Consider the following 27528-nt stretch of genomic DNA (forward strand, 5'->3'; position numbering starts at 1 on the left):
GGGTCACAAATTGATTGCAGCCTTAGGTTAAGTTATTTCGATTAAGATAGATAAAAGATGCCCCCTTTTGCCAGTAAATACCGTTAGAAAGATAATTATTGATGGTATTAAATAATATAAGTCCCTTCAATTTTATTGAAAATGTTTTTAGCGGGTCGCTCTTGTGATAGATATTACTCTGGGTAATATGAATAACATCACTTACAAAATGAAGAATATACGTCTTGACCATCTTGATATTGGCTCTATTCGAGGCCAAATATACGAAAGGTATAAAAAAAGTAAATACACAAACTATTTCATCGATATAAACATAAGCTTTCATACACGCTTACAGAGCATAGGGTTTAAATGATGTAAAGATAACCCTCGCAGAGTTTTAATGGAACTTCCAGACATTACATAAAAAGAATTCGATTAAAGGCATAAATAAAATAATATAAGAAACTTGAATATTTCAAAATGGTTCATTGTGACACTCTTGGCAAGACAGTAACAAAATAAGTGTAAAGACAGTAATAATTGATGGAAAAAGTAAAAGTTACAATACCATTCAATTGAATTTTGTTGGTCATTATATTTATTAATAGTTAATGGCAGATATATTGCTGGTTGAGAAGGATATTCCATCAAAAACTGACAGATTAGAAATTAACAGTTTAGTGATTGAATTGGACAAATGGTCGTAAAGGGAAAGTGACTGAAGTAAAGTTTTAGGATATGTGATAATGCTGTGCAATACTGGAAATTCCTGAGACAGCGTGATGAGAGTGAAAACAACTAAAAGTCTGCACATTATTAATTGAATATAACTGTAGAAAAGGGTATTGTAGGGGGTGAAAGATTTGGTGCACAAATATGATTTTAATTGTTCAAAATGAAACATAAGCATTAAGTTAGAACATATGAAGAGAGAATAATTACTAACTGTTTTGTAGGTATGGTAAATGCATTAGACAGAATTCTGTGATTAATTTTATCAAGAATGGTGTACACAGGTATTAGCAGAACAAATAAAAATACAGTGATACCGGGTTGACTTGCCAAGTAACACACCATCGACAAGAACTAGACGTAAAAAGTAAATATGCTCTCGAATGAAAGTAAAATACGTTTATAGATATACAATTGTTAAGTAGGTAGATTAGGCTTCCAGGGGGATACCACTATATAAAAAACCTGTCTAGAAACTCTACATCATGGGTGATATGGAAAAGAGTTCTATGTAAACAAAATAAATCTAACCTACAAACTATTATACCTGCGTTCTTAATTGTAGTTTTAAGTTCTTAGGTAATATATGTATTAGATGTACTGTAATGTTAAAATAAATTATATTTGATAACATTTTTGTTCAATTATTTTATTCGGAATAGAATTTTCTTGTATGTCAAAGCCACACTGCACTAAAACTTATAGTTTCGACGTCACAAATATCCACGACGCATTACTAAAAAAACTTTGTATGGACTATATATTAAACAAGTCCATTAAGTGCTGACCACTGATGTTTATTCACCAGAATTTTATGTTAAAACGAAGATTTAGACCATTTTTCGCGTCAGTTCCTTTCAATTTGGAATCCATACCCAGTTAATTCTATGGACATCTTCTAGGCTGGCATTATTTGGTTAGAATCTGAGTCATAGTATATCTTTTACACATTCCTGATACTAGTGAACTGTGTGAATTTTTTCCTTTCTTCATAAATCTTGGTGGTACAATGCTAGCTAATATGAACAATCATTGTTATGGTGTGGATTATACCGTACAATTTATTAACTCCGATGCTCTGATATATAATTACAATATCATCCGTATAATGGAGCTTAAACAATTTTTTTGAGTCATGTGAGGCACTTATAGTTTAAACAGAGAGAGGGCAGATAGTCCTTAATTTTAGACAAATTGTTAATGAAACCCAAATAAATTTAGTAGTAATAGAAAATGTGTTAATTTAAATTACTAATTTTATATCATCAACTTTCAGAAATCAAACAAATATTGACAAAAGAAAGGCTTATTCAACGTGAGAACAATATAAGCAGCAAAGGTAAAAGAAGTGATATCAACAAGAGGTCTGTAGAAATTGTAAATTTTTGTTAAAATAAATTTTGATAAATTTTAAATCCATGCTTCATTGTCAATTATTGCATACATCATTATTTTTACAAATATTGTTCATCGTTTGTTACCACTTTTTCTCTCTAATTACTTGTTTATAGATATGACAATTTCATTACACAGGCACTTCAAATAATTCAGAAAAAAATTGAGTAGGATTTGTTTTACAAAACGTGAAAAATATGCCGAGCATACATACGTACAATTTTTATTTGTAAAATACTTGAACATATTGTATTAATACGCCATTGCATATTTTTCCATCAAATATAACTTATTTTTCAAAAAATTAATTTATACAATAAAAACAATGAGGATTAAAAGTTTAAACTGACAGTTTAAGCTACAATTGTTTCTGTTGTTCAAATATATCAAAAAACCGAAATCACAAAATCACCTCCTCTTCCCACTCTAGGTAATAACAGTTCTCAAAGCCCTGCTATATCATCTTGCAGTTCGGTGGAACCAAATAAATTCCTAATGCCAAGCGATTTCAAAGTAAAGCCAAGTAAGCCCTGATATTGTAAAAGAAATTCACGTTTATTTAAAGGTTATTTGTTTAAATTATATTCCATTTTTTGACGTTGCTGATTGTTGTAATATCACCCCTCTTTTGCTCTCAATTTATTTCTAATCTCTCAAAAGAAAGTTTACTAAAAGTGTGCTCAATCTATAGTAAAACACACCAATGATTTCATGCAATATATTATACAATATACAATTCTATTTTGGCTAAAAACTAATTCATATCAGTAGATTTGTACATTAACTAAATATATTTTCAATTTTTTTATTATTGATCCCAATTGATCAGTAGATTTGTACATTAACTAAATATATTTTCAATTTTTTTATTATTGATCCCAAACTCAAGTTCCAAAAGAATTAACGGTTATGATGGCAAAACACAATTTAAAATTCGTGAATTACTTTTGCACAAAAATAACATAATTTTTATCTAATATTTTTTCTACTTAGCTAAAAATTTCAACTTTCCAATTTACAGCTTCCCTTGAAATACCTGTTATTACAAATAAAGATCACCCCGAAATTGCTGCGTACTATGCCAATTTAATGATGCAAGGTAAATTGATTAAAATCGAATTATCATCAAGCTCATATAAGTTATTTTATTAATAGTTATAATAGTAATAAAATGTCTGTTTCAAAATAACATTAAAAATATAAAATTCAAATTTAACCTTAAATTTAATTTATACTTAAAATTTAATAAATGTTATTTAACTAGGGTCTCTTTTAGGCATAATATTGTCTTATAGTAGTATAAAAATTATATGTTTGTCAGTACCATCAATAATTCAATTATCATTAGATGATTATAAAACCGTAGGTCATTTAGCCTAGTTAATGCCTAGGTCACTGACCGAGTCACCAACGGTTCATTAGAAAATATGTGCATAAAAATATACCTTTTAGAGCTATTAGCCTGTATTTTCTAGTTTTTTTTACACTATAACAATAACCAATAATAATACATAATAATATGAACAATAACCATTTCCGTGAACAAATACAGCTACAAAACAGATTTTGTTACAATTTTTAAGTGATTTTAATATCGCTTAATTTCTCCGTTAATTTTTCTACTTAATATATTGCTTCAATTCGCAGATATTCCTCCAGCTCCTAAAGACACCAAAATAGCATTTCATGACATTGATGCGGACTATCCCCATTTGAGAACAGAAGGTAAATTGATCAAAGCATTAAAATTGAACTACCATGAAGTACATGTTCGGCATGATAATACCAGTTTAATACTTTTAATATATTTTTCTTTGTTGAAATATGTAAAGAGTACTGGTCTTTTTCAATACTTATGGCAACATCTGAAATCAACAAATCAACAACCTTCACATTCTTTTGAAGATAAATTATTTTTGTTAATTAAAGCCATATTTCTCCCGTTTTTGGATAAGCTTTGTGAACTCTGACATTATGGTGAGTGACTCGGACATAAATTTCATTATAGTAGATTATATATATATTATATATATAGTATCAATTCATATTTTTCGTCTGTTAATAAAAAGTATATATACAAAATCTAATTAACTAAGAGTTTTTTTAAGGAATAAAACTGTTTTATAGTAGTATAGAAAAATATCTGTTTGTTGTATGAGACAACTCGATAAATAATTCAATAATGAATAGACGATTATTAAAACAAAACCAAACTAACAGGTCAATTGAAAAGTCCCCGGATTGACACATAGATGGCACTACAAGAAATAAATCCACATATTTTATAGTAAGCCCTAACCCTCAAAAGATGCGTATATAAATTTGACAGCTGTCGGATCATTGGTTTGTAAATTACAGCATTTTGAGTGAAGCAACTTAGCAAAAAGTAATTTCGCGTGTTGATAAAATATTGTTTTTTGAAAGGAAAAAATACAGTTGAAGGAAAAACTTGTATTGATGCCGAGTTTCCGGACACTGCCACAGGAAAATCAACTCTCAAGGATTGGTATGCTAAGTACAGATGTGGTGGAATAAGCATCGAATAGGGTGAACGCAGTGGGCGCCCAAAAGAGTTTTTTACCAACGAAAACCTTAAACAACCCATAAAACAATTTTGAATGACCGTAAATTGAAATTGACTGAAATAGCAGATACTCTAAATATATTAACTGAATGTGTGCATCATATCATTTGCGAATATTTGGGTATGAGAAAGCTCTGTACAAAGTGGGTGCCGCGCGAGCTCACTTTTGACCAAAAATAACGACGAGTTGATTCGGAGCAGTGTTTGAAGATGATCAAGCATAATAAACCCGTGTTTTTGCATCCACATGTGAGAATGAAACTGAGGCCTATTTTGAAGCAAATGGGAAAACGTACTACAAAAATGGTACCGAAAATTTGGAGGGTTACTATAATCAGTGTATCACCCTTGAAGGGAATTATGATGAATAAAAAAAATAATTTTGTCAACAAAAATGTGTTTTAATATGGCAGGCCGGAGACTTTTCAATTGACCTGTTGTGAAGTACTTTTATGATATATGGTTCTAGTAGATGATTAAAACAAATTATGAAGCTTAACAGTTTGCTCAGTAAGATATCTCTAACATCTGGTGACCAAATGTGAAATAATGCTAATACAAAAATAACAATAAGTGTGCGACAAAAAGCCTTAGTCATTGCCCGAGTCACAAGGTGCATTGGGAAATATGCGAATAAAAATGTACTATTTTTCGAGAATGATCATTTCCGTCTACGTATAGAGCTATAAAGCTAGAGAACAGATAACCGATTTTGTTGCTACAAATCATAACTAGTATGTTGCATGTAGCTTGATTTGGACCCTGATAGTTGCCACACAGTGGAGGAATACTAGGTAAAAGTGATTTATGGTTTTTTTATCTCTCACAAATGTCCTCAATTTATACAAACTTGAAGACCCTACAATTTGTCCTTGATTGTCCCTTTGTTTTTGTTAGAGCCTCTCTCTTATTCGCCCATTCATTACAACAGAACCAAGCTCATGTCTCTATTTCCCCCATTTTGCCTCTATCATGTATAAGGGATATCAATATAGCTTTATTTCCACATTAAAATCGATTTTTCTACCTAGTTTTTTTTTTAATTTGCAGACCCTTCTACAGCTCCAGGTGATACCAACAAAGACCCTCAAGAGATTCCTGCGTACAGTCCTCATTCGAAAACGAAAAGTAAATTGGTCAAAAAATTAAAATTAAATTATCATCAAGAATATATTTTTGGTAATAAAAATTTAATAGTCTTTACATATTTTTCGTTATTGGAATATATTAGGAATATTACTTTTTTTCCACATTTATGGCAACAGCTGAAATCCAAATCGAAAAATTTCACCTTCTTTTGAAAATAAATTATTTTCTTTAATTAATGTAATGTAATTTGAATTTAATCCATTCTTTAACTAGTTAAATAATTTTCAACTTGTAGGCTCTGCTCAAGAACCTAGTGATGGAAATATAGATCCCCAAGAAACTTCTATATGCTATATTGATACTAAAATACAAGGTAAACTGATCAAAACATCAAAATGGATGTGCTTACTTTCATTGCCATCATCTGCTTTTAATTTTTGGTTAATTTCTAACACTTTTTAAATTAGTGATTGTAATTACAAAATACATTTAAAAACATGCATTTTTCGTTTAAATCACTATTATAATTTGAAATTAAATAATTTGATAAATTTAAATAAATAAAAAAATTAAAATTAATTTAATTATTTTATTTTAATTATTTAAATTAATTAATAATTAAAATATAAAATTAAATAATTTTTGTACATAGCTAAATAATTTTCAAATTACAGATCCTGCTGAAGTTGCTAATGATGAAAATATATGCTCTCAAGAAATTCCCATGTACCATATAACTTTGACCACTCAAGGTAAATTGATAAAAACATTAAAATTGAACTATTATCAAGCACATGTTCGGTATAGTATTTCCAACTTAATACTTTTAACATATTTTTCATTGTTAGAATATGTAAGGAGTACTCTTTCATCTTTATTTATGGCAACATTTGAAATGCAAATCAAGAAAACTTCACCTTCATTTGAAGAGAAAAATTTTCATTAATTACAGACATATTTTTCCCATCTCCGGATAAGAACCGCATGTATTTCGTGAACTGTATCATTGTGTAATGCATTTTTCGTTTAAATCACTATTATAATTTGAAATTAAATAATTTAATAAATTTAAATAAATAAAAAAATTAAAACTAATTTAATTATTTTATTTTAATTATTTAAATTAATTAATAATTAAATAATAAAATTAAATAATTTTTGTATATAGCTAAATAATTTTCAAGTTACAGATCCTGCTGAAGTTGCTAATGATGAAAATATATGCCATCAAGAAATTCCCATGTACCATATAACTTTGACCACTCAAGGTAAATTGATAAAAACATTAAAATTGAACTATCATCAAGCACATGTTCGGTATGGTATTTCCAACTTTAATACTTTTAACATATTTTTCATTATTAGAATATGTAAGGAGTACTCTTTCATCTTTATTTATGGCAACATCTGGAATGCAAATCACGAAACTTCACCTTCATTTGAAAATAAAAGCTTTCATTAATTACAGATATATTTTTGCCATCTCCAGATAAGAACCGCATGTATTTCGTGAACTGTATCATTGTGTAATGCATTTTTCGTTTAAATCACTATTATAATTTGAAATTAAATAATTTAATAAATTTAAATAAATAAAAAAATTAAAATTAATTTAGTTATTTTATTTTAATTATTTAAATTAATTAATAATTAAATAATAAAATTAAATAATTTTTGTACATAGCTAAATAATTTTCAAGTTACAGATCCTGCTGAAGTTGCTAATGATGAAAATATATGCCCTCAAGAAATTCCCATGTACCATATAACTTTGACCGCTCAAGGTAAATTGATAAAAACATTAAAATTGAACTATCATCAAGCACATGTTCGGTATAGTATTTCCAACTTAATACTTTTAACATATTTTTCATTGCTAGAATATGTAAGGAGTACTCTTTCATCTTTATTTATGGCAGCATCTGGAATGCAAATCACGAAACTTCACCTTCATTTGAAGAGAAAAACTTTCATTAATTACAGATATATTTTTCCCATCTCCGGATAAGAACCGCATGTATTTCGTGAACTGTATCATTGTGTAATGCATTTTTCGTTTAAATCACTATTATAATTTGAAATTAAATAATTTAATAAATTTAAATAAATAAAAAAATTAAAATTAATTTAATTATTTTATTTTAATTATTTAAATTAATTAATAATTAAATAATAAAATTAAATAATTTTTGTACATAGCTAAATAATTTTCAAGTTACAGATCCTGCTGAAGTTGCTAATGATGAAAATATATGCTCTCAAGAAATTCCCATGTACCATATAACTTTGACCACTCAAGGTAAATTGATAAAAACATTAAAATTGAACTATCATGAAGCACATGTTCGGTATAGTATTTCCAACTTAATATTTTTAACATATTTTTCATTATTAGAATATGTAAGGAGTACTCTTTCATCTTTATTTATGGCAACATCTGAAATGCAAATCAAGAAAACTTCACCTTCATTTGAAGAGAAAAACTTTCATTAATTACAGACATATTTTTCCCATCTCCGGATAAGAACCGCATGTATTTCGTGAACTGTATCGATTTTATAACAAAGAATTTATCAATAAATAGTTCCTAACAAAATTATACCAAACATGCAATACAATAAAATTGCATTTTTATAACTGATGGCTCTTTTAGGTATAAGATTAGTCTTCTAGTACAAACAATTTACGTTTATCTATTTTTATTTTATGAAAACTCTCTATCAATACATAAATCATCACTAGATGATTATTAAGACAAAACCGAATTATGAAGTGGTTTAATGAGACGTGGTTGTAGTTGATGATCAAAACAAACTATAGAGTGTAGTAGTTTGCTATATAACTTGGTTTTCATTTACACATTTAAATTTACATTTACAAAAAAATTAGTGATTATATTTATCAAATACATTTCGAAAACGAGTATTATATTTTTCAGCACTTAATATAATTTGAAATTAATTACTTTTTACATAGTCATAGAATTCTCAATTCGCAGATACTGCTCAAGTCGCTAGTGATGACAACATACGCCCCCAAGAAAATCCTGCATACTCTGCCAGTTCGACTAAACAAGGTAAATTTACTAAAATTGAACTAGCACCAAAGACACAATACCAACTTAATGCTTTTAAAATATTTTTCATTTGTTGGAATATGTAAGGACTACTGTAACGAATATGCTGTTTTTTTTAAATTTATAGCAATATCTGAAATCGAAATCGGAATTTTCACCCTCCCTTAACGACAAATTATTTTCATGAATTGGAGATATATTTTTCTCGTTTGTGGGTAAATTTTTAATGAACTGCGTCCATTTTATAACAGTAGAGTTATCAGTAACTGGTTTAATAACTTAATACAAATTCTGTGTTTAATTCATAGCCCACGGTATATTAACTATATTATTTCTTCAAATAGGGTCTGCTTAAGGTAAGTGCACATGTCTCAGTGTTATCATACAAATCCATTTTTATTGTATTAAATAACTCCACCAATAAAATAAATTGCATCAGATCATTATTACTCCAAAAAAAAATTAAAATAAAAATAAAGAGCGATTTCACGAAATGTACGTCTAGTCGATGGTCAAAACTATACAAATTGAGTCCAGTTCGCTCAGTTTTTAGGTTTTTATTGAAACTCTGAAGTTTTATGCGCAGATACAGACAAATATATATTCAAATGAATGATCCTGCTTCAATTACTTTCGACTGATTTTAATTCCTCTTTATATCCTAATTCTTCTATCACTTAAACTTAATTAGTGATTATACTTATCAAATGCGTTGTAAAAAGCGCGGTTTACATTTGCAAACACTAAATATAATTTCCGGCTAATCCGTCTGCATAGTTAAATAATATTCAATTCACAGGTTCTGCTCAAGTCCCTACTGATGAAAATATATATCCTCAAGAAATTCCTGTGCGTCATGCTAATTCGACTAATAAAGGTAAGTTGATCAAATTTTCAATATTGAACCTTACCGAGTATGCCGAACTTTTCTCATATTTATGACACTATCTGAAATCCAAAATAGGAAATTTCACCTTCCATTAGAGTTAAATTATTATTTTTTAATTAAAGATATATTTTTCTGGTTCCTGGATATGTTTAAATGGATCAGTTACTTCAGTTTGCCTTTACTATTCCTTCGTTTCTGAAGACAATTTTGATAAATATTTAAAACACGTTTCAAGACGCATGCCTTACTATTACAAGCCCCTAATATAATTTCAAATGAATAAGTTTTCTACATAGTTAAATTATTTTCAATTTACAGGTCTTGTTCAATTTTTTGATGAAAATTTATACCGCCAAGAAGTTGCTGCATACAATGCCACAATGGGGACGCAAGGTAAAATTATTAAATATTTTAAATTGAACTATCGTTACACACATATTTGGCATGGTACAACCAACTTAATACTTGCAACATATTTTTCCTTGTTGCATCTGCAAGGAATAATTTACCGAGTATTCCGAACTTTTCTCATATTTATGACACTATCTGAAATCCAAAATAGGCACTTTCAACTTCTATTAGAGATAAATTATTTTTTTTATTAAAGATATATTTTTCTGGTTCCTGGATATGTTTAAATGGATAAGTTACCTCAGTTTCTCTTTACTATTCCTTCGTTTCTGAAGACAATTTTGATAAATATTTAAAACACATTTCAAGACACATGCCTTACTATTACAAGCCCCTAATAGAATTTCAAATGAATAATTTTTCTATAGAGTTAAATCATATTCAATTTACAGATCTTGCTCTATTATTTGATGAAAATTTATACCACCAAGAAGTTGCTGCATATATTGCCAGAATGAGGACACAAGGTAAAATTATTAAATCTTTTGATTTGAACTAGCGTCACGCACATGTTTGGCATGGTAGAAGCAACTTAATACTTGTAACATATTTTCCATTGTTGCATCTGTAAGGAATGATTTACCGAGTATGCCGAACTTTTCTCATAATTATGACACTATCTGAAATCGAAAATAGGAAATTTTACCTTTTATTAGAGATAAATTATTATTTTTTAATTAAAGATATATTTTTCTGGTTCCCGGATATGCTTAAATGGATAAGTTACTTCAGTTTCCCTTTACTATTCCTTCGTTTCTGAAGACAATTTTCATAAATATTTAAAATACGTTTCAAGACACATGCCTTATTATTACAAGTCCCTAATAGAATTTCAAATGAATAATTTTTCTTCAGAGTTAAATCATTTTCAATTTACAGGTCCTGCTCTATTATTTGATGAAAATTTATACCGCCAAGAAGTTGCTGCATACATTGCCAGAATGAGGATGCAAGGTAAATTTATTAAATCTTTTGAATTGAACTATCGTCACGCACATGTTTGGCATGGTAAAACCAACTTAATACTTGTAACATATTTTTCATTGTTGCATCTGTAAGGAATAATTTACCGAGTGTGCCGAACTTTTCTCATATTTATGACACTATCTGAAATCCAAAATAGGAAATTTTACCTTTTTCTAGAGATAAATTATTATTTTTTAATTAAAGATATATTTTTCTGGTTCCTGCATATGTTTAAATGGATCAGTTACTTCAGTTTGTCTTTACTATTCTTTGTTTCTGAAGACAATTTTGATAAATATTTAAAATACGTTTCAAGACACATGCCTTATTATTACACGTCCCCAATAGAATTTCAAATAAATAATTTTTCTACATAGTTAAATCATTATCAATTTACAGGTCTTGCTCAATTTTTTGATGAGAACTTCTTCCGCCAAGAAGTTGCTACGTCCAATGTCAGAATGAGGACGCAAGGTAAATTTATTAAATCTTTTTGAATTGAACTATCGTCACGCACATGTTTGGCATGGTAAAACCAACTTAATACTTGTAACATATTTTTCGTTGTTGCATATGTAATAATTTACCGAGTATTCCGAACTGTTCTCATGTTTATGACACTATCTGAAATTCAAAATAGGAAATTTCTCCTTCTATTAGAGATTAATTATTATTTTTTAATTAAAGATATATTTTTTTATTCCTGGATATGTTTAGATGGATAAGTTACTTTAGTTTCCGTTTACTATTCCATCACTTCCGAGAAGAATTTTGATAATGATTTAAAATACGTTTCAAGACGCATGCCTTGCTATTACAAACCCCTAATAGATTTTCAAATGAATAATTTTTCTACAGAGTTATATCATTTTCAATTTATAGGTTCAACTCGTCAACTCAAGTAGTTGATGAAAATGTATGCCGCCAAGAAGCTGCTGCGTCCAATGCCAGTATGAGGACACAAAGTAATTTTATTAAATCCTTAGAATTTTACTATCATCACGAACATGTTTGGTATGGTACAACGAACTTAATACTTTAAACATATTTTTCGTTGTTGCATCTGTAAGGCATAATTTACCGAATATGCCGAACTTTTCTCATATTTATGACACTATCTGAAATCCAAAATATGAAATTTCACCATCTATTAGAGATAAATTATTATTTTTTATTAAAGATATATTTTTCTTGTTCCTGGATATGATTAAACGGGTTATTTTAGTTTCTCTTTACAATTCCATCATTTCCGAGGACAATTTTCATAATGATTTAAAATACGCTTCATGACACATGCCTTACAATTACAAGCACTTAATAGAATTTCAAATGAATAATTTTTCTACACAGTTAAATCACTCTCAATTTACAGGTCTTGCTCAAGTTGTAGATGAAAATTTCTGCCACCAAGAAGTTGCTGCGTCCAATGCCAGAAGGAGGACGCAAGGTAAATTTATTAAAACTTTTGAATTGATTTATCGTCACGCACATGTTTGGCATGGTACGACCAACTTAATACTTTTAACATATTTTTTTTGTTGCATCTATAAGTAATAATTTACCGAGTATGCCGAACTTTTCCCATATTTATGACACTATCTGAAATCCGAAATAGGAAATTTCACCTTCTATTAGAGATTAATTATTATTTATTAATTAAAGATATATTTTTCTGGTTCCTGGATATGTTTAAATGGATCAGTTACTTCAGTTTCCCTTTACTATTCGTTCGTTTCTGAAGACAATTTTGATAAATATTTATAATAAGTTTCAAGAGACATGGCTTACTATTACAAGCCCTTAATAGAATTTCAAATGAGTAATTTTTTACACAGTTAAATCACTTTCAATTTACAGGTCTTGCTCAATCTGTTGATGAAAATGTTTACCATCAAGAAGTTGCTACTTCTAATGCCAGAATGAGGACGCAAGGTAAAATTATTAAAACTTTTGAATTGAACTATCGTCACGCACATGTTTGGCATGGTAAAACCAACTTAATACTTTTAACATATTTTTCGTTGTTGCATCTGTAAGGAATAATTTACCAAGTATTCCGAACTTTTCTCATATTTATAACACTATCTGAAATCCAAAATGGGAAATCTCACCTTCTATTAGAGGTAAATTATTATTTTTTAATTAAAGATATATTTTTCTGGTTCCTGGATATGTTTAAATGGATCAGTTACTTCAGTTTCCCTTTACTATTCCTTCGTTTCTGAAGACAATTTCGATAAATATTTAAAATACGTTTCAAGAGACATGGCTTACTATTACAAGCCCTTAATAGAATTTCAAATGAATAATTTTTCTACACAGTTACATCACTTTCAATTTACAGGTCTTGCTCAATCTGTTGATGAAAATGTATACCATCAAGAAGTTGCTGCTTCTAATGCCAGAATGAGGACGCAAGGTAAAATTATTAAAACTTTTGAATTGAACTACCGTCACGCACATGTTTGGCATGCTAAAACCAACTTAATACTTTTAACATATTTTTCGTTGTTGCATCTGTAAGGAATAATTTACCGAGTATTCCGAACTTTTCTCATATTTATGACACTATCTGAAATCCAAAATAGGAAATTTTACCTTTTATTAGAGATTAATTATTATTTTTTAATTAAAGATGTATTTTTCTGGTTAATGGATATGTTTAAATGGATCAGTTACTTCAGTTTCCCTTTACTATTCCTTTGTTTCTGAAGACAATTTTGATAAATATTTAAAATACGTTTCAAGAGACATGGCTTACTATTACAAGCCCTTAATAGAATTTCAAATGAATAATTTTTCTACACAGTTAAATCACTTACAATTTACAGGTCTTGCTCAATCTGTTGATGAAAATGTATACCATCAAGAAGTTGCTGCTTCTAATGTCAGAATGAGGACGCAAGGTAAAATTATTAAAACTTTTGAATTGAACTATCGTCACGCACATGTTTGGCATGTTAAAACCAACTTAATACTTTTAACATATTTCTCGTTGTTGCATCTGTAAGGAATAATTTACCGAGTATTCCGAACTTTTCTCATATTTATGACACTATCTGAAATCCAAAATAGGAAATTTTACCTTTTATTAGAGATTAATTATTATTTTTTAATTAAAGATGTATTTTTCTGGTTCCTGGATATGTTTAAATGGATCAGTTACTTCAGTTTCCCTTTACTATTCCTTTGTTTCTGAAGACAATTTTGATAAATATTTAAAATACGTTTCAAGAGACATGGCTTACTATTACAAGCCCTTAATAGAATTTCAAATGAATACTTTTTCTACACAGTTAAATCACTTTCAATTTACAGGTCTTGCTCAATCTGTTGATGAAAATGTATACCATCAAGAAGTTGCTGCTTCTAATGCCAGAATGAGGACGCAAGGTAAAATTATTAAAACTTTTGAATTGAACTATCGTCACGCACATGTTTGTCATGGTAAAACCCACTTAATACTTTTAACATATTTTTCGTTGTTGCATCTGTAAGGAATAATTTACCAAGTATTCCGAACTTTTCTCATATTTATGACACTATCTGAAATCCAAAATAGGAAATCTCACCTTCTATTAGAGGTAAATTATTATTTATTAATTAAACATATATTTTTCTGGTTCCTGGATATGTTTAAATGGATCAGTTACTTCAGTTTCCCTTTACTATTCCTTCGTTTCTGAAGACAATTTTGATAAATATTTAAAATACGTTTCAAGAGACATGGCTTACTATTACAAGCCCTTAATAGAATTTCAAATGAATAATTTTTCTACACAGTTACATCACTTTCAATTTACAGGTCTTGCTCAATCTGTTGATGAAAATGTATACCATCAAGAAGTTGCTGCTTCTAATGCCAGAATGAGGACGCAAGGTAAAATTATTAAAACTTTTGAATTGAACTACCGTCACGCACATGTTTGGCATGCTAAAACCAACTTAATACTTTTAACATATTTTTCGTTGTTGCATCTGTAAGGAATAATTTACCGAGTATTCCGAACTTTTCTCATATTTATGACACTATCTGAAATCCAAAATAGGAAATTTTACCTTTTATTTGAGATTAATTATTATTTTTTAATTAAAGATGTATTTTACTGGTTCCTGGATATGTTTAAATGGATCAGTTACTTCAGTTTCCCTTTACTATTCCTTTGTTTCTGAAGACAATTTTGATAAATATTTAAAATACGTTTCAAGAGACATGGCTTACTATTACAAGCCCTTAATAGAATTTCAAATGAATAATTTTTCTACACAGTTACATCACTTTCAATTTACAGGTCTTGCTCAATCTGTTGATGAAAATGTATACCATCAAGAAGTTGCTGCTTCTAATGCCAGAATGAGGACGCAAGGTAAAATTATTAAAACTTTTGAATTGAACTACCGTCACGCACATGTTTGGCATGCTAAAACCAACTTAATACTTTTAACATATTTTTCGTTGTTGCATCTGTAAGGAATAATTTACCGAGTATTCCGAACTTTTCTCATATTTATGACACTATCTGAAATCCAAAATAGGAAATTTTACCTTTTATTAGAGATTAATTATTATTTTTTAATTAAAGATGTATTTTTCTGGTTCCTGGATATGTTTAAATGGATGAGTTACTTCAGTTTCCCTTTACTATTCCTTTGTTTCTGAAGACAATTTTGATAAATATTTAAAATACGTTTCAAGAGACATGGCTTACTATTACAAGCCCTTAATAGAATTTCAAATGAATAAATTTTCTACACAGTTAAATCACTTACAATTTACAGGTCTTGCTCAATCTGTTGATGAAAATGTATACCATCAAGAAGTTGCTGCTTCTAATGTCAGAATGAGGACGCAAGGTAAAATTATTAAAACTTTTGAATTGAACTATCGTCACGCACATGTTTGGCATGTTAAAACCAACTTAATACTTTTAACATATTTCTCGTTGTTGCATCTGTAAGGAATAATTTACCGAGTATTCCGAACTTTTCTCATATTTATGACACTATCTGAAATCCAAAATAGGAAATTTTACCTTTTATTAGAGATTAATTATTATTTATTAATTAAAGATATATTTTTCTGGTTCCTGGATATGTTTAAATGGATCAGTTACTTCAGTTTCCCTTTACTATTCGTTCGTTTCTGAAGACAATTTTGATAAATATTTATAATACGTTTCAAGAGACATGGCTTACTATTACAAGCCCTTAATAGAATTTCAAATGAATAATTTTTCTACACAGTTAAATCACTTTGAATTTACAGGTCTTGCTCAATCTGTTGATGAAAATGTGTACTATCAAGAGGTTGCTGCTTCTAATGCCAGAATGAGGACGCAAGGTAAAATTATTAAAACTTTTGAATTGAACTATCGTCACGCACATGTTTGGCATGGTAAAACCAACTTAATACTTTTAACATATTTTTCGTTGTTGCATCTGTGAGGAATAATTTACCGAGTATTCCGAACTTTTCTCATATTTATGACACTATCTGAAATCCAAAATAGGAAATTTTACCTTTTATTAGAGATTAATTATTATTTTTTAATTAAAGATATATTTTTCTGGTTCCTGGATATGTTTAAATGGATCAGTTACTTCAGTTTCCCTTTACTATTCCTTTGTTTCTGAAGACAATTTTGATAAATATTTAAAATACGTTTCAAGAGACATGGCTTACTATTACAAGCCCTTAATAGAATTTCAAATGAATAATTTTTCTAAACAGTTAAATCACTTTCAATTTACAGGTCTTGCTCAATTTGTTGATGAAAATGTATACCATCAGGAAGTTGCTGCACCTAATGCCAGAATGAGGACGCAAGGTAAAATTATTAATACTTTTGAAATGAACTATCGTCACGCACATGTTTGGCATAGTAAAACCAACTTAATACTTTTAAAATATTTTTCGTTGTTGCATCTGTAAGGAATAATTTACCGAGGATTCCGAACTTTTCTCATACTTATGACACGATCTGAATTCCAAAATAGGAAATTTCACCTTCTGTTAGAGGTAAATTATTATTTATTAATTAAAGATATATTTTTCTGGTTCCTGGATATGTTTAAATGGATCAGTTACTTCAGTTTCCCTTTACTATTCGTTCGTTTCTGAAGACAATTTTGATAAATATATATAATACGTTTCAAGAGACATGGCTTACTATTACAAGCCCTTAATAGAATTTCAAATGAATAATTTTTCTAAACAGTTAAATCACTTTCAATTTACAGGTCTTGCTCAATTTGTTGATGAAAATGTATACCATCAGGAAGTTGCTGCACCTAATGCCAGAATGAGGACGCAAGGTAAAATTATAAATACTTTTGAAATGAACTATCGTCACGCACATGTTTGGCATAGTAAAACCAACTTAATATTTTTAACATATTTTTCGTTGTTGTATCTGTAAGGAATAATTTACCGAGTATGCCGAACTTTTCTCATATTTATGACACTATCTGAAATCCAAAATAAGAAATTTCACCTTCTATTAGAGGTAAATTATTATCTATTAATTAAAGATATATTTTTCTGGTTCCTGGATATGTTAAATGGATCAGTTACTTCAGTTTCCCTTTACTATTCCTTCGTTTCTGAAGACAATTTTGATAAATATTTAAAATACATTTCAATAGGCATGGCTTACTATTACAAGCCCTTAATAGAATTTCAAATGAATAATTTTTCTACACAGTTAAATCACCTTCAATTTACAGGTCTTGCTCAATTTTTTGATGAAAATTTACGCCACCAAGAAGTTGCTGCGTCTAATGCCAGAATGAGGACGCAAGGTAAAATTATTAAAACTTTTGAATTGAACTATCGTCACGCACATGTTTGGCATGGTAAAGCCAACTTAATACTTTTAAAATATTTTTCGTTGTTGCATCTGTAAGGAATAATTTACCGAGGATTCCGAACTTTTCTCATACTTATGACACGATCTGAATTCCAAAATAGGAAATTTCACCTTCTGTTAGAGGTAAATTATTATTTATTAATTAAAGATATATTTTTCTGGTTCCTGGATATGTCTAAATGGATAAGTTACTTCAGTCTCTCTTTACTATTCCTTCGTTTCTGAGACAATTTTAATAAATATCTAAAATACGTTTCAAGACACATGCCTTATTATTACAAGCCCCTAATAGAATTTCAGATGAATAATTTTTCGACAGAGTTAAATCACTTTCAATTTACAGGTCCTGCTCAATTTGTTGATGAGAACTTCTTCCGCCAAGAAGTTGCTGCGTCCAATGCCAGAATGAGGACGCAAGGTAAAATTATTAAATCTTGAGAATTGGACTATCAACAAGCACATGTTTGGCATGATATTACCAACTTAATATACACAACTCTACCTTAACATATCTTTCATTTGTTGGCATCTCTAAGGAATACACTACATCCTATGGCGACATTTTATCATATTAATGTATCTATTTGAAATCGAAATAGGAAATTTAACCTTCTATTAACTTTTTTTTTAATTCAACGCAATTTGCTGTCGTTTCTGGGTAAGTATTTTAATTTCTCCTTACTCCTCTCATTTCTCTTTATTCTTCTAGTTTCCAAAGAAATTTTGTATCATTATTACAAAATATATTTTAAACAAGAGACTTACTATTTAAAGCTCTTAGTATATTTTGGAATTAGTTGCTTTCCTATTTACTTAAATAATGTTCAATTTACAGCTCCTGGTCAAGTCGCTAATGATGAACATATACGGCCCCAAAATGTTCCTGCATACGTTGAAGGAATGAAAAAGCAAGGTAAGTTGAAATTAGGTATGATATATTATCTCATTACCTTTACCATATGTTCCGTTACATTGCTTCGTTTATTCAGTAGCGAATATATCAACCTTTTTTTTCATATTCATGAGATTATTTGAAATGTGAATAAAAAATTTCACCTACTATTAACGAGAATATTTAGTGCACTGCGTCAACATCATAATAGAGGATCTGCCAATTATCATTTTTTGTCAGGATCTTAATAGAAATTCATTAGGCTTATGGTATATATATATATATATATATATATATATATATATATATATATATATATATATATATATATATATATATATATATATATATATATATATACAAGAAATTGAAATTTTATTTGAAATTATATATAAATCTGCCTTCCAGAGTTATCAGAGTATTATTAAACCAAAACTAACTTATGAAACCATATTGTTAGTTTATTGAAAAGTTTTACTTTATCATGTCTATTTAGTTAATCAACTTTTAATTCGCAGGTACTAATCAAGCGGATAGCGATTATAATAAATATCCTCAAGACAATACTGCCTATTATGCCAATTTGGTAATTCGAGGTAAGTCATTAAAGTTGAATGCCCTTTATTACGTGCAATATTTTGTTTAAATAATTTTCTTCTGCTGTATTATTACGTACACTGCAATAACTATCAAGGCAAATATATCTGCAATGCGAACTGTATTATGAAGAATGTTCAAAGTCTCAATATCTGTATTAAAGATAAACGATACTATCATCGGAGAATAATAGCTGCATAAAATACAATATTTTCATAAATTATATATTTGACTTATTGAAATCGCTGAAGTCTGTTCACTGTTCCCACACATTTACTTTCACATATTTTATCGTACACTTTAACTTTATTTTCAGTCATTATTTTCAGTCACAGTACATTTTTGATCAAAATATAAGTTTACGTAAACTATAATCAACATGAACTTTCCTACTTATCGAACTAAAAACACAGAACCCTTAAAGCCAGATGTTAAGAAGAGGATCAGATAAAGATCTGATGGAACTTGAGAAGGGTGTTACTTACCTGCTCTTAGAAATCACTGTCATACTGCGACTGCGCATTCCTCTAACGTTTGTATAAGCTGAACCAAGAAATAGATCAGGGGCCTGATAAAGCTTGACTTCATGTGATACGGACCTTCTTGGACTTTGAATGGTAATCTCGTATGGCATTTTTCAGACCAAAAAAGTAATATAAAGTATAATAATAGTTAGGGCTATTATGATAAGGAACTAGATTTTAAAAAAACAGCTCAATTGAAAAGTCCCCCTCCTGACACATAGATGGCGCTATTAAAATTTAATCCATAAGTTTTTTAGTTAGCCCTAACCCTCAAAGGATTCGCGTATATATTTGACAGCGGCCAGATCATTAGTTTGTGAATTATAGCATTTTGAGTGAAGTAACTTTTGTTATTGTGAAAAAAATTGATAGAAAGTATTTTCGCGTGTTGATAAAATATTGCTTTTTGAAGGAAATAAATACGGTCAATACAGACATTCAAGTGGACTGCACACGGTGAACCTGCTCCTATGCGTGGGAAAACGCAACAGTCGGCTGGCAAGGTTATGGCGTCTGTATTTTGGGATACTCTTGGAATAATTGTCCTTAATTACCTTGAAAAGGGAAGGACCATCAACAGAGACTATTACATACCATTATTGGACTATTTGAAAGACGAAATCGCCGAAAACGGGTGCATTTGAAGAAAAAGAATGTGCTGCTCCAGCAAGACAATGCACCATGTCACAAGTCAATGAAAAAGATGGCGCGATAAGAAAAGATTCTCCAGATCTGGCCCCCCAGCGTCTATTTTATGTTCTCAGATCTCAAAAGAATGCTCGAATGAATGGGAAGAAATGTTCGTCGAATAAAGAGATGATCGCCGAAACTCGAACCTATTTTGAAGCAAAGGGCAAATCGTACTACAAAAATGGTATCAAAAAGTTGGAGTGTCACAATACTCAGTGTATTACCCTTGAAGAGAATTATGTTGAATAAAAAAAACTAATTTTGCCAAAAAAATTTGTTTTACTATTATAGACCGGGAACTTTTCAATTAACCTGTTAGAGGGGTTGGTGAGATAGTATTTAGGAGAAATTAAGGTGAGAATGACGAGAAAGGGAAGCATCTGATCTGGAAGTGAAAAATGTTGATGGCAGAGAAAATTAGGACGAATAGAGAAAAGAAGATAAAGCACCATAAATTGATTTGAATCAATTTTGAATCAAAATTGATAAAAATAAAACTGAAGGAAGGATTCTAACAGGCTTTAGATAAAGAAACACTCACCGAAATGAAAAAAGAAATTTTCTGACTTTTATAAAATGAGTAACGGCCACATGTTATCATCAATAGTAGACTGTATAATTTTAAAAGGATGATAGCTCGATCATTGTAAGTATAATAGCAATAATTTCGTATAAATTCTAATCTATATTAATTTATTATTCAAGCAATTATATTTTTATCTATTAAAAAATAAAACCGTTTTGTATTACTGAAGTAATTGTTTTTGTTTGGCTTTTAATATTATACTCTTTTATTTCCATGTAGCTGCGCTGTATGACTATGAAGCATCTCGAACAAATTATGACACAATCTATTATCCAGCCTCTTACCTGACTAAGGAACTCCAAGGTAAATCATATTTAAATTATCTGTCTAACTTATATCTTATATTTATATTAGCGCCTTTAAATAATCGGTGATAAACTGGATAAAATGGTTGATTCACCCATTTTGCTGTTATGAGCGAATCCTAGTAACTTGGTCTAATATGGGTAAATACCTGCTCAGGTGGTTTCCGTTTTATTTCCGCGCCAGTGTATACGTTTCGTGAATTACCACTAGGTTAACACCACAAGATATACTTTGCGAAGGCGAAAAATGTAGACAACACAAAATCTTGGCTTAATGCTGTTAAATAAATAAGTACCCTACTACTTTTAACGATCTAATTAAGTTTATGACATATTTATTGCAGATTCTTTGTAAAAATTTAAAATTTTATTCTATAAAAAAATAATATATTTTGTCATCTTCTTTAGTTACAGAAGTATATCTTTGTGCCGAAGCTTCAAATGTGTATATGATAGATTTCTAGAAACTTTACTGTACTATTAAGATCCAGTTACACCTTACACCATCTTAAAAACTTAAACAGTATTTCTTATAAACTCCTGATAAAAAGTACACATATAACAAAGATAACGTAAAAAGTCCTCAAACAACCCCAGCTTATTCATCACCTTAAGCAAGAAGCAGAGCAAATCAGACTCGAAATAGAAAAAACTGGTTAAGTTAGTTGTGCTAGGTCCAGAAGCACGGAAGATACTCCCATCCTGACCTAAAGTCAAAGAGATTAAAGTTATTTGACGAATTATAAGTACATTTCCATATACAGCCAACGAGGAACTGCTCAATGATCTGGAATTAAAATAGATTTATGAACTTATCCCAGATTTCGCCTTAAAACAAGAAAAGTTTACTGACTCAAAGTAACGTGGAAGCAATACAGCTACTTGCCAACGAAAAGGATATCATTTTATTGAAGCGAACCAATCCACACAAACTTACATAGTGTATAAGCGTTACTCTTAACTTAACTTTTTTAAATTAATTTATAAGTATTTACAATACATGGTATTATAGTATATAAAATCGTATTGGTTACAAAATATGAGAACAATATTTTGGATGAAATAGCTTAAAATTAAAAATAAATCGTTTAAAACTGATTTATAGGCATAATAGTACACTGACTTCAAAACAATATACTTAACGAATATATGATGCATTAAAAATCATCGTGGTCTGGTAGATCGACCATACTGCGCTGGCGCGCACGTCCCCAATGTTAGAAATATTTAAATATTCTCGGTATTGCTTGGAACGTCATGAGTAGGATTGTGTCTTGTCTATAACCAAACTTCTGATATCGGCATACTGTTAGTCTTTGAGGCGTAGAATATACTCTGTATTAGTTATTAAAATAAAGGGTAATGTTCATAAGTTTTATATTAAGCTATATATACCATACATATGCATATATAGTAAAAATGACTTTAAAAAAATAGTAAGAACATGACATTAATTTGCGATACATTTTAGAGGAGGTAAAAAGAAAAATACAGCATAATACTAAATTTTATATTATATTCACTTATATATTATAAAATTTAATATTCATATTAAATTAGAAATTAGAGGATATAAAACAATGAACCTTAACTATGCCATAAACTATTTAATAAATTACCACATATTTGAATATATAATACTACAAATGTATTATATATAAATAAAATTTTATAACAATTTCCTTGTAGATACAGTCCTTTATACTTCTCACACTAATTAATTACAATACAATAAAAGTTGCAATAGAAAATTTCAAGTACCTAAAAACTAAAAAATGATGTTAATATCTTGTGTTTTATTTTAGTATATATTTCTGCTTAGGTGTACTTTTCTCTTCTTTGATATTTTGGCAGATTAATTTTCCTTATCAAAAAATCATACAGCTTAGCAAGTACAATCCTTCTTTAAATAGCTACCTTTTCAGGCTTAATTTTATGCAATATTTTCCTGCACTTCTGCAAAGCCTATAAACTGGACGATTAATTGAAATTACTTAATTTTATAATTCCCCATTACCTCGTCAAAATTCAATTGTTGAATATTATTCTGGGATTTATATTGGATACTTGTATTTGCTTCAATATTGAGTCTTACACCATTCTTAACTAAAAAAAACTTATATAGGACAAACTCAAATTAATTTTTTGTCTGTAACCATTCTTGACTTATCGGATCCTACCTAAAATTCATTCGTAAGATAATAATCATATGGATAGTTTTATGGAAAATACTACCTTAATAACTCTTACTTAGACAGTGGTATATAAACTTCTTGATTTCTTATTTTCTAAGACATTCTTTAAGCATTTTTTTTCTTTATCGTCCTGTGGCTTTCAACTTTCAAAGCCTTACAAATTCTTAAAATATAGATCAGATTGTTTTAAATCTATATTATGGATCCGACAAAGATGCTGCCCAAATTCAGTACGTATGGATACTAAAATGATTAAACTGGGGACACAGAGAAGGCAGATGATTCTTTTTGTTATCGGCTTTAACTGTGCAGCAAGATCATGATGATATTTTTCATTCTCTTGCTACTAAGTATGTCATATTACAAACTTGACATAATAATTTACTTTCACTGCAAAATTTAAGTCATTTAATTAATTTGTCCTATTTGTAACAACTGAAACTAAACCTACCTCACAATATTTGTAATCTTGTTAAAATGCTGAAATGTTAAACTAAAAGGCCAACAAATAAATGCCCAACGTTTAACCAAAGCTGCTGCCAAATCTAAGGGCACTACTACATATTGTACTACATAGTAATAAATCTTGTTAAATATATTAATTCTCTAAAATAAAATACATCCATAAATCAAATAGCCTAGCTGTGAATTTGGCAACATCAATTTTTAGCATTTCGGCTTGGGGCGAGTAGATTGCGCCGACCAATATACGAATAATTCCGAAAGTAGCCGAATCTCCAGACCACGATGATTTTTAATATATGCTAACGAATCTTCTCCCACATATTTGGTGAGGCAAAAAAGGGTGACAAGTACTATCGTTTGTAGCGTTACATACTAGTAGTTTATAGCCTACTATCAAGAGGTAGATGGTCAGAAAATATTATCTATATAATAAGGAAGAGCGCATGAAAATACCTTACGTTCATAAATCTACATCAACTTGTCTATATAAATTAATTCATATACCTATTAACATAAAATTATTTATAGTTATTAGTTTCACTTCCTTACTTTACAGAGATAAATCAAATCAGACAAAATATGGCACGTGAACTGATTAAACAAGACGAACGGAAATATAAAAGAAGCCAGAATGGTAAGTTAACTTTGAATTAAATTTTTATTTTAAAAAACAATTAGATGATTAATTATTTTCGATCATATTTTCAGCCATTTTTCCAAAACTATTTACATTTCACATTTTCGAAAACAAACAACAAAATCTTCACGTCCTTTATTGCCACCAATTTATTATAAACTACCTTAATAAAAATTGAACTTTAGTTAAGAATATGATGTAGTATCAATATTTTGTGGATGTTATTATTATATTACCATAACGTTTATGTATGTCATGCCAAAGGGATTATTTGCAATATTTACAGTTTGATCTTATATTACCGAACTATTTCTTATGATTGTAACGCAACAACTAGTCATCTTAAAAATATTTATATCCTTTCGGTTTTAAGATGTATTTATTACATTGTATGTCGACTAACCCAAGATATATATTTACTATAACTTATATCTAGATATATATCTAGAAGAACCTATTTTAGTTTCTAATGTAATAGTGTTCAGTTGTCAACAGGATTCAATACTTGTTTGTGTAATATCAATATGTCATGTACTAATAAATATAATTTTCCTTATAATAATCTATACATTTTCGTATATTTGAACCCTGTTCTTTCTTTTTCTTTTTTACATGTTTCTTCCAGAGAAGTTTTGTTGCAAGATTCAATCTAAGATTCTCAGAGTTGTTTCTATATATAACGATAATATTATTTATTGTTATTTGTGCTTTTATGGTATTGCTTATATTATCTGTTGTAATTTTCTTGTGGCTTCTTCGTTATTATCTCCGACAGTAAAAGTTCGGTATAATCAGCAAATGTGTACATCGTGTGTGGAGATTAATGAATTGGCTTCAATGCACTTCCTTGTGGTCCACCTGCTTTAGTTTATTTTATTATAGAGTAGGTCACCTCTTATTTGACTCTTAATATCATAGCTTAATGTTTTTCAATAATTCAGTGTATGTTATCTTTTTATATAGCTTATGAACAAGGCCATCATGCCACACGTTATCGAAAGCTTGTGCTACATCTACTTTTTCTCTTCTTTTATCTTAATAGATATTTATATCTTAATAATATTTTTTATATTAGGTTTCATGGAAGGTACATACCTGCCTACAGGACCTATTAATTCCCATGGCGTTTTCGACAAAAACAACAAAATCGACAATATTAATTTAGAGTTCCTAAAAGAACTTAACGCAAGTATCAAGCGATCCCGAGAGCTCCACACGGCAATTACTCAAAGACAGGAATATATCAACAATTTTATTAATAGCCATAATGATATTATAATGAAAACTATAATGAAGAACGAAAATATCATCAAAAATGCACTGATACCTTAGGAATTAATTACAAATAAAATAATTCTTTTGGTATTTTAAAATGTGTGACTTTATGCACAGAACGTTGCAATTATTTTAGATTATGTCGATGTCAACAAGATTTAACGACTATGTATTGCCAATTTTTGTTTTTATTAGTTAAATAATATAGCAAACAGTTTGCTATTTTAATACTAACAAAACTTGACATATCTTGATATTTTTATTAATTTATAGTCAAATTCTAAAATTTTACCTGTGTTTTGTTTTAACTAGTAGTACCAAAAATTTATATTATTTTTTATACTTATTCCATATTGTTTGTTTAAAATTTGTAAATTTAGTAATAAGAAATAAATAATGTAGGTATCACAAAACTAGTAAAATGGATTTAAAAAGCTGAAACCCAAAACTAATACAAATAATACAAATAAACTTGCGAGTTCATAAGATTATAAACCAATCTCTCCATCAAAATAAACGAAATATACAGAATTAAGTAACAAAGTGCATACGTTTTTTTTAAGAAATAAAAACATATTAAAGTAATCTTTTTAATGGCTGAATAAATATAACAAAAATCACAAAAACTACTACCAGTAGATAAATAATTAGAAAACCAATTAAAAGCAATGGTTGGCACATAGCAATTGGTGCTATACTTGTAGTTACTCCAAATAAATAATACAGTAAAATTCAATCTAGAAAGAAAATGTTTTAATCAGTGTAAAAAACAAATAAAACGTATCTGCATGAAAAGATAGTTCAAACTACATAAATTTATTTTCATTCAAAACAAAAAAATTTAAAATGCATAAAATAGAAAGTGTGCTATTTATCAGTTTTTTAGTTAGGTTTTCTGAGTTGTATCAGAAAATTCAGATTCGCGTGTTTTGCTCAGCCCGAATACTAGTCAGTTCTAAAAATACTAACAGATGGAGAGGAATGAATATTACATATATAGATCTAATCCTTCTAATCCCTGTCTAATATCCTGCATCTGAAATTAATAAAATGTTATAAATATAATTATGATGACTAGTATTTGAAATTATAAATTAGATGAGATCCTGATAATATTATTGTTATTCACAATACATTAATGTAAATATAATTATAAAATAATATAACATAATAAAGTGCGAGTTTTGTATGTTACATATACCTTTAAAACACCCTTTAGTTTTTAGTCTAATATACATGAAAATATTATATGGTCTATTCAAAGTTTATTTGCATATGCGTCATAGAAATTTGTGACGTCAAAACGCGCAATGTTGCCGCATCAACTCTGAGTTTTAGTTCAGTTTGGGTTTGACTTAAAAAAATTCTA

General features: G+C 29.0%; 2 protein-coding genes and 1 long non-coding RNA gene across 5 annotated transcripts in view; 1 reads left to right on the top strand and 2 right to left on the bottom strand.

Moving 5' to 3' along the window:
* Window positions 1-27528, bottom strand: part of dysc (whirlin protein dyschronic) — a 346867-nt gene that overhangs the window by 267583 nt on the left and 51756 nt on the right. The window lies entirely within an intron of this gene.
* Window positions 1977-27136, top strand: LOC143192480 (uncharacterized). The gene is made up of 34 exons (XM_076397859.1): window positions 1977-2053; window positions 2540-2632; window positions 3131-3208; window positions 3757-3834; window positions 5744-5821; window positions 6078-6155; window positions 6457-6534; window positions 6973-7050; window positions 7483-7566; window positions 7998-8081; window positions 8781-8858; window positions 9658-9735; window positions 10066-10140; window positions 10551-10625; window positions 11038-11112; window positions 11524-11598; window positions 12497-12571; window positions 12982-13056; window positions 13469-13543; window positions 13956-14030; window positions 14443-14517; window positions 14930-15004; window positions 15417-15491; window positions 15904-15978; window positions 16391-16465; window positions 16878-16952; window positions 17365-17439; window positions 17851-17925; window positions 18337-18411; window positions 18829-18906; window positions 19404-19481; window positions 21502-21585; window positions 24804-24881; window positions 25960-27136. Exons 2-34 carry the CDS (start codon window positions 2605-2607, stop codon window positions 26214-26216), a joined length of 2670 nt encoding a protein of 889 aa, XP_076253974.1. The 5' UTR covers window positions 1977-2053; window positions 2540-2604; the 3' UTR covers window positions 26217-27136.
* On the bottom strand, window positions 23425-24801 carry LOC143192482 (uncharacterized). The gene is made up of 4 exons (XR_013004784.1): window positions 23823-24801; window positions 23744-23767; window positions 23605-23693; window positions 23425-23552 (listed from the first exon to the last, which is right to left on the bottom strand). It is a non-coding gene; the product is annotated as an uncharacterized LOC143192482 (long non-coding RNA).

This window comes from Rhynchophorus ferrugineus, unplaced genomic scaffold (genome assembly GCF_030347505.1).
Source record: "Rhynchophorus ferrugineus isolate W39M unplaced genomic scaffold, kcgeb_rfMv2 rfM3, whole genome shotgun sequence".
NCBI lineage: Eukaryota > Metazoa > Arthropoda > Insecta > Coleoptera > Curculionidae > Rhynchophorus > Rhynchophorus ferrugineus.

Excerpts from the sequence above, each read along its gene's own strand:
- LOC143192480 (XM_076397859.1), top strand. The coding sequence starts at position 2,605 with ATGCCAAGCGATTTCAAAGTAAAGCCAA. Across the intron at positions 3,209-3,756 it reads TGCCAATTTAATGATGCAAG|ATATTCCTCCAGCTCCTAAA; the intron begins GTAAATTGATTA and ends TTCAATTCGCAG. Across the intron at positions 14,031-14,442 it reads TGTCAGAATGAGGACGCAAG|GTCTTGCTCAATCTGTTGAT; the intron begins GTAAAATTATTA and ends TTCAATTTACAG.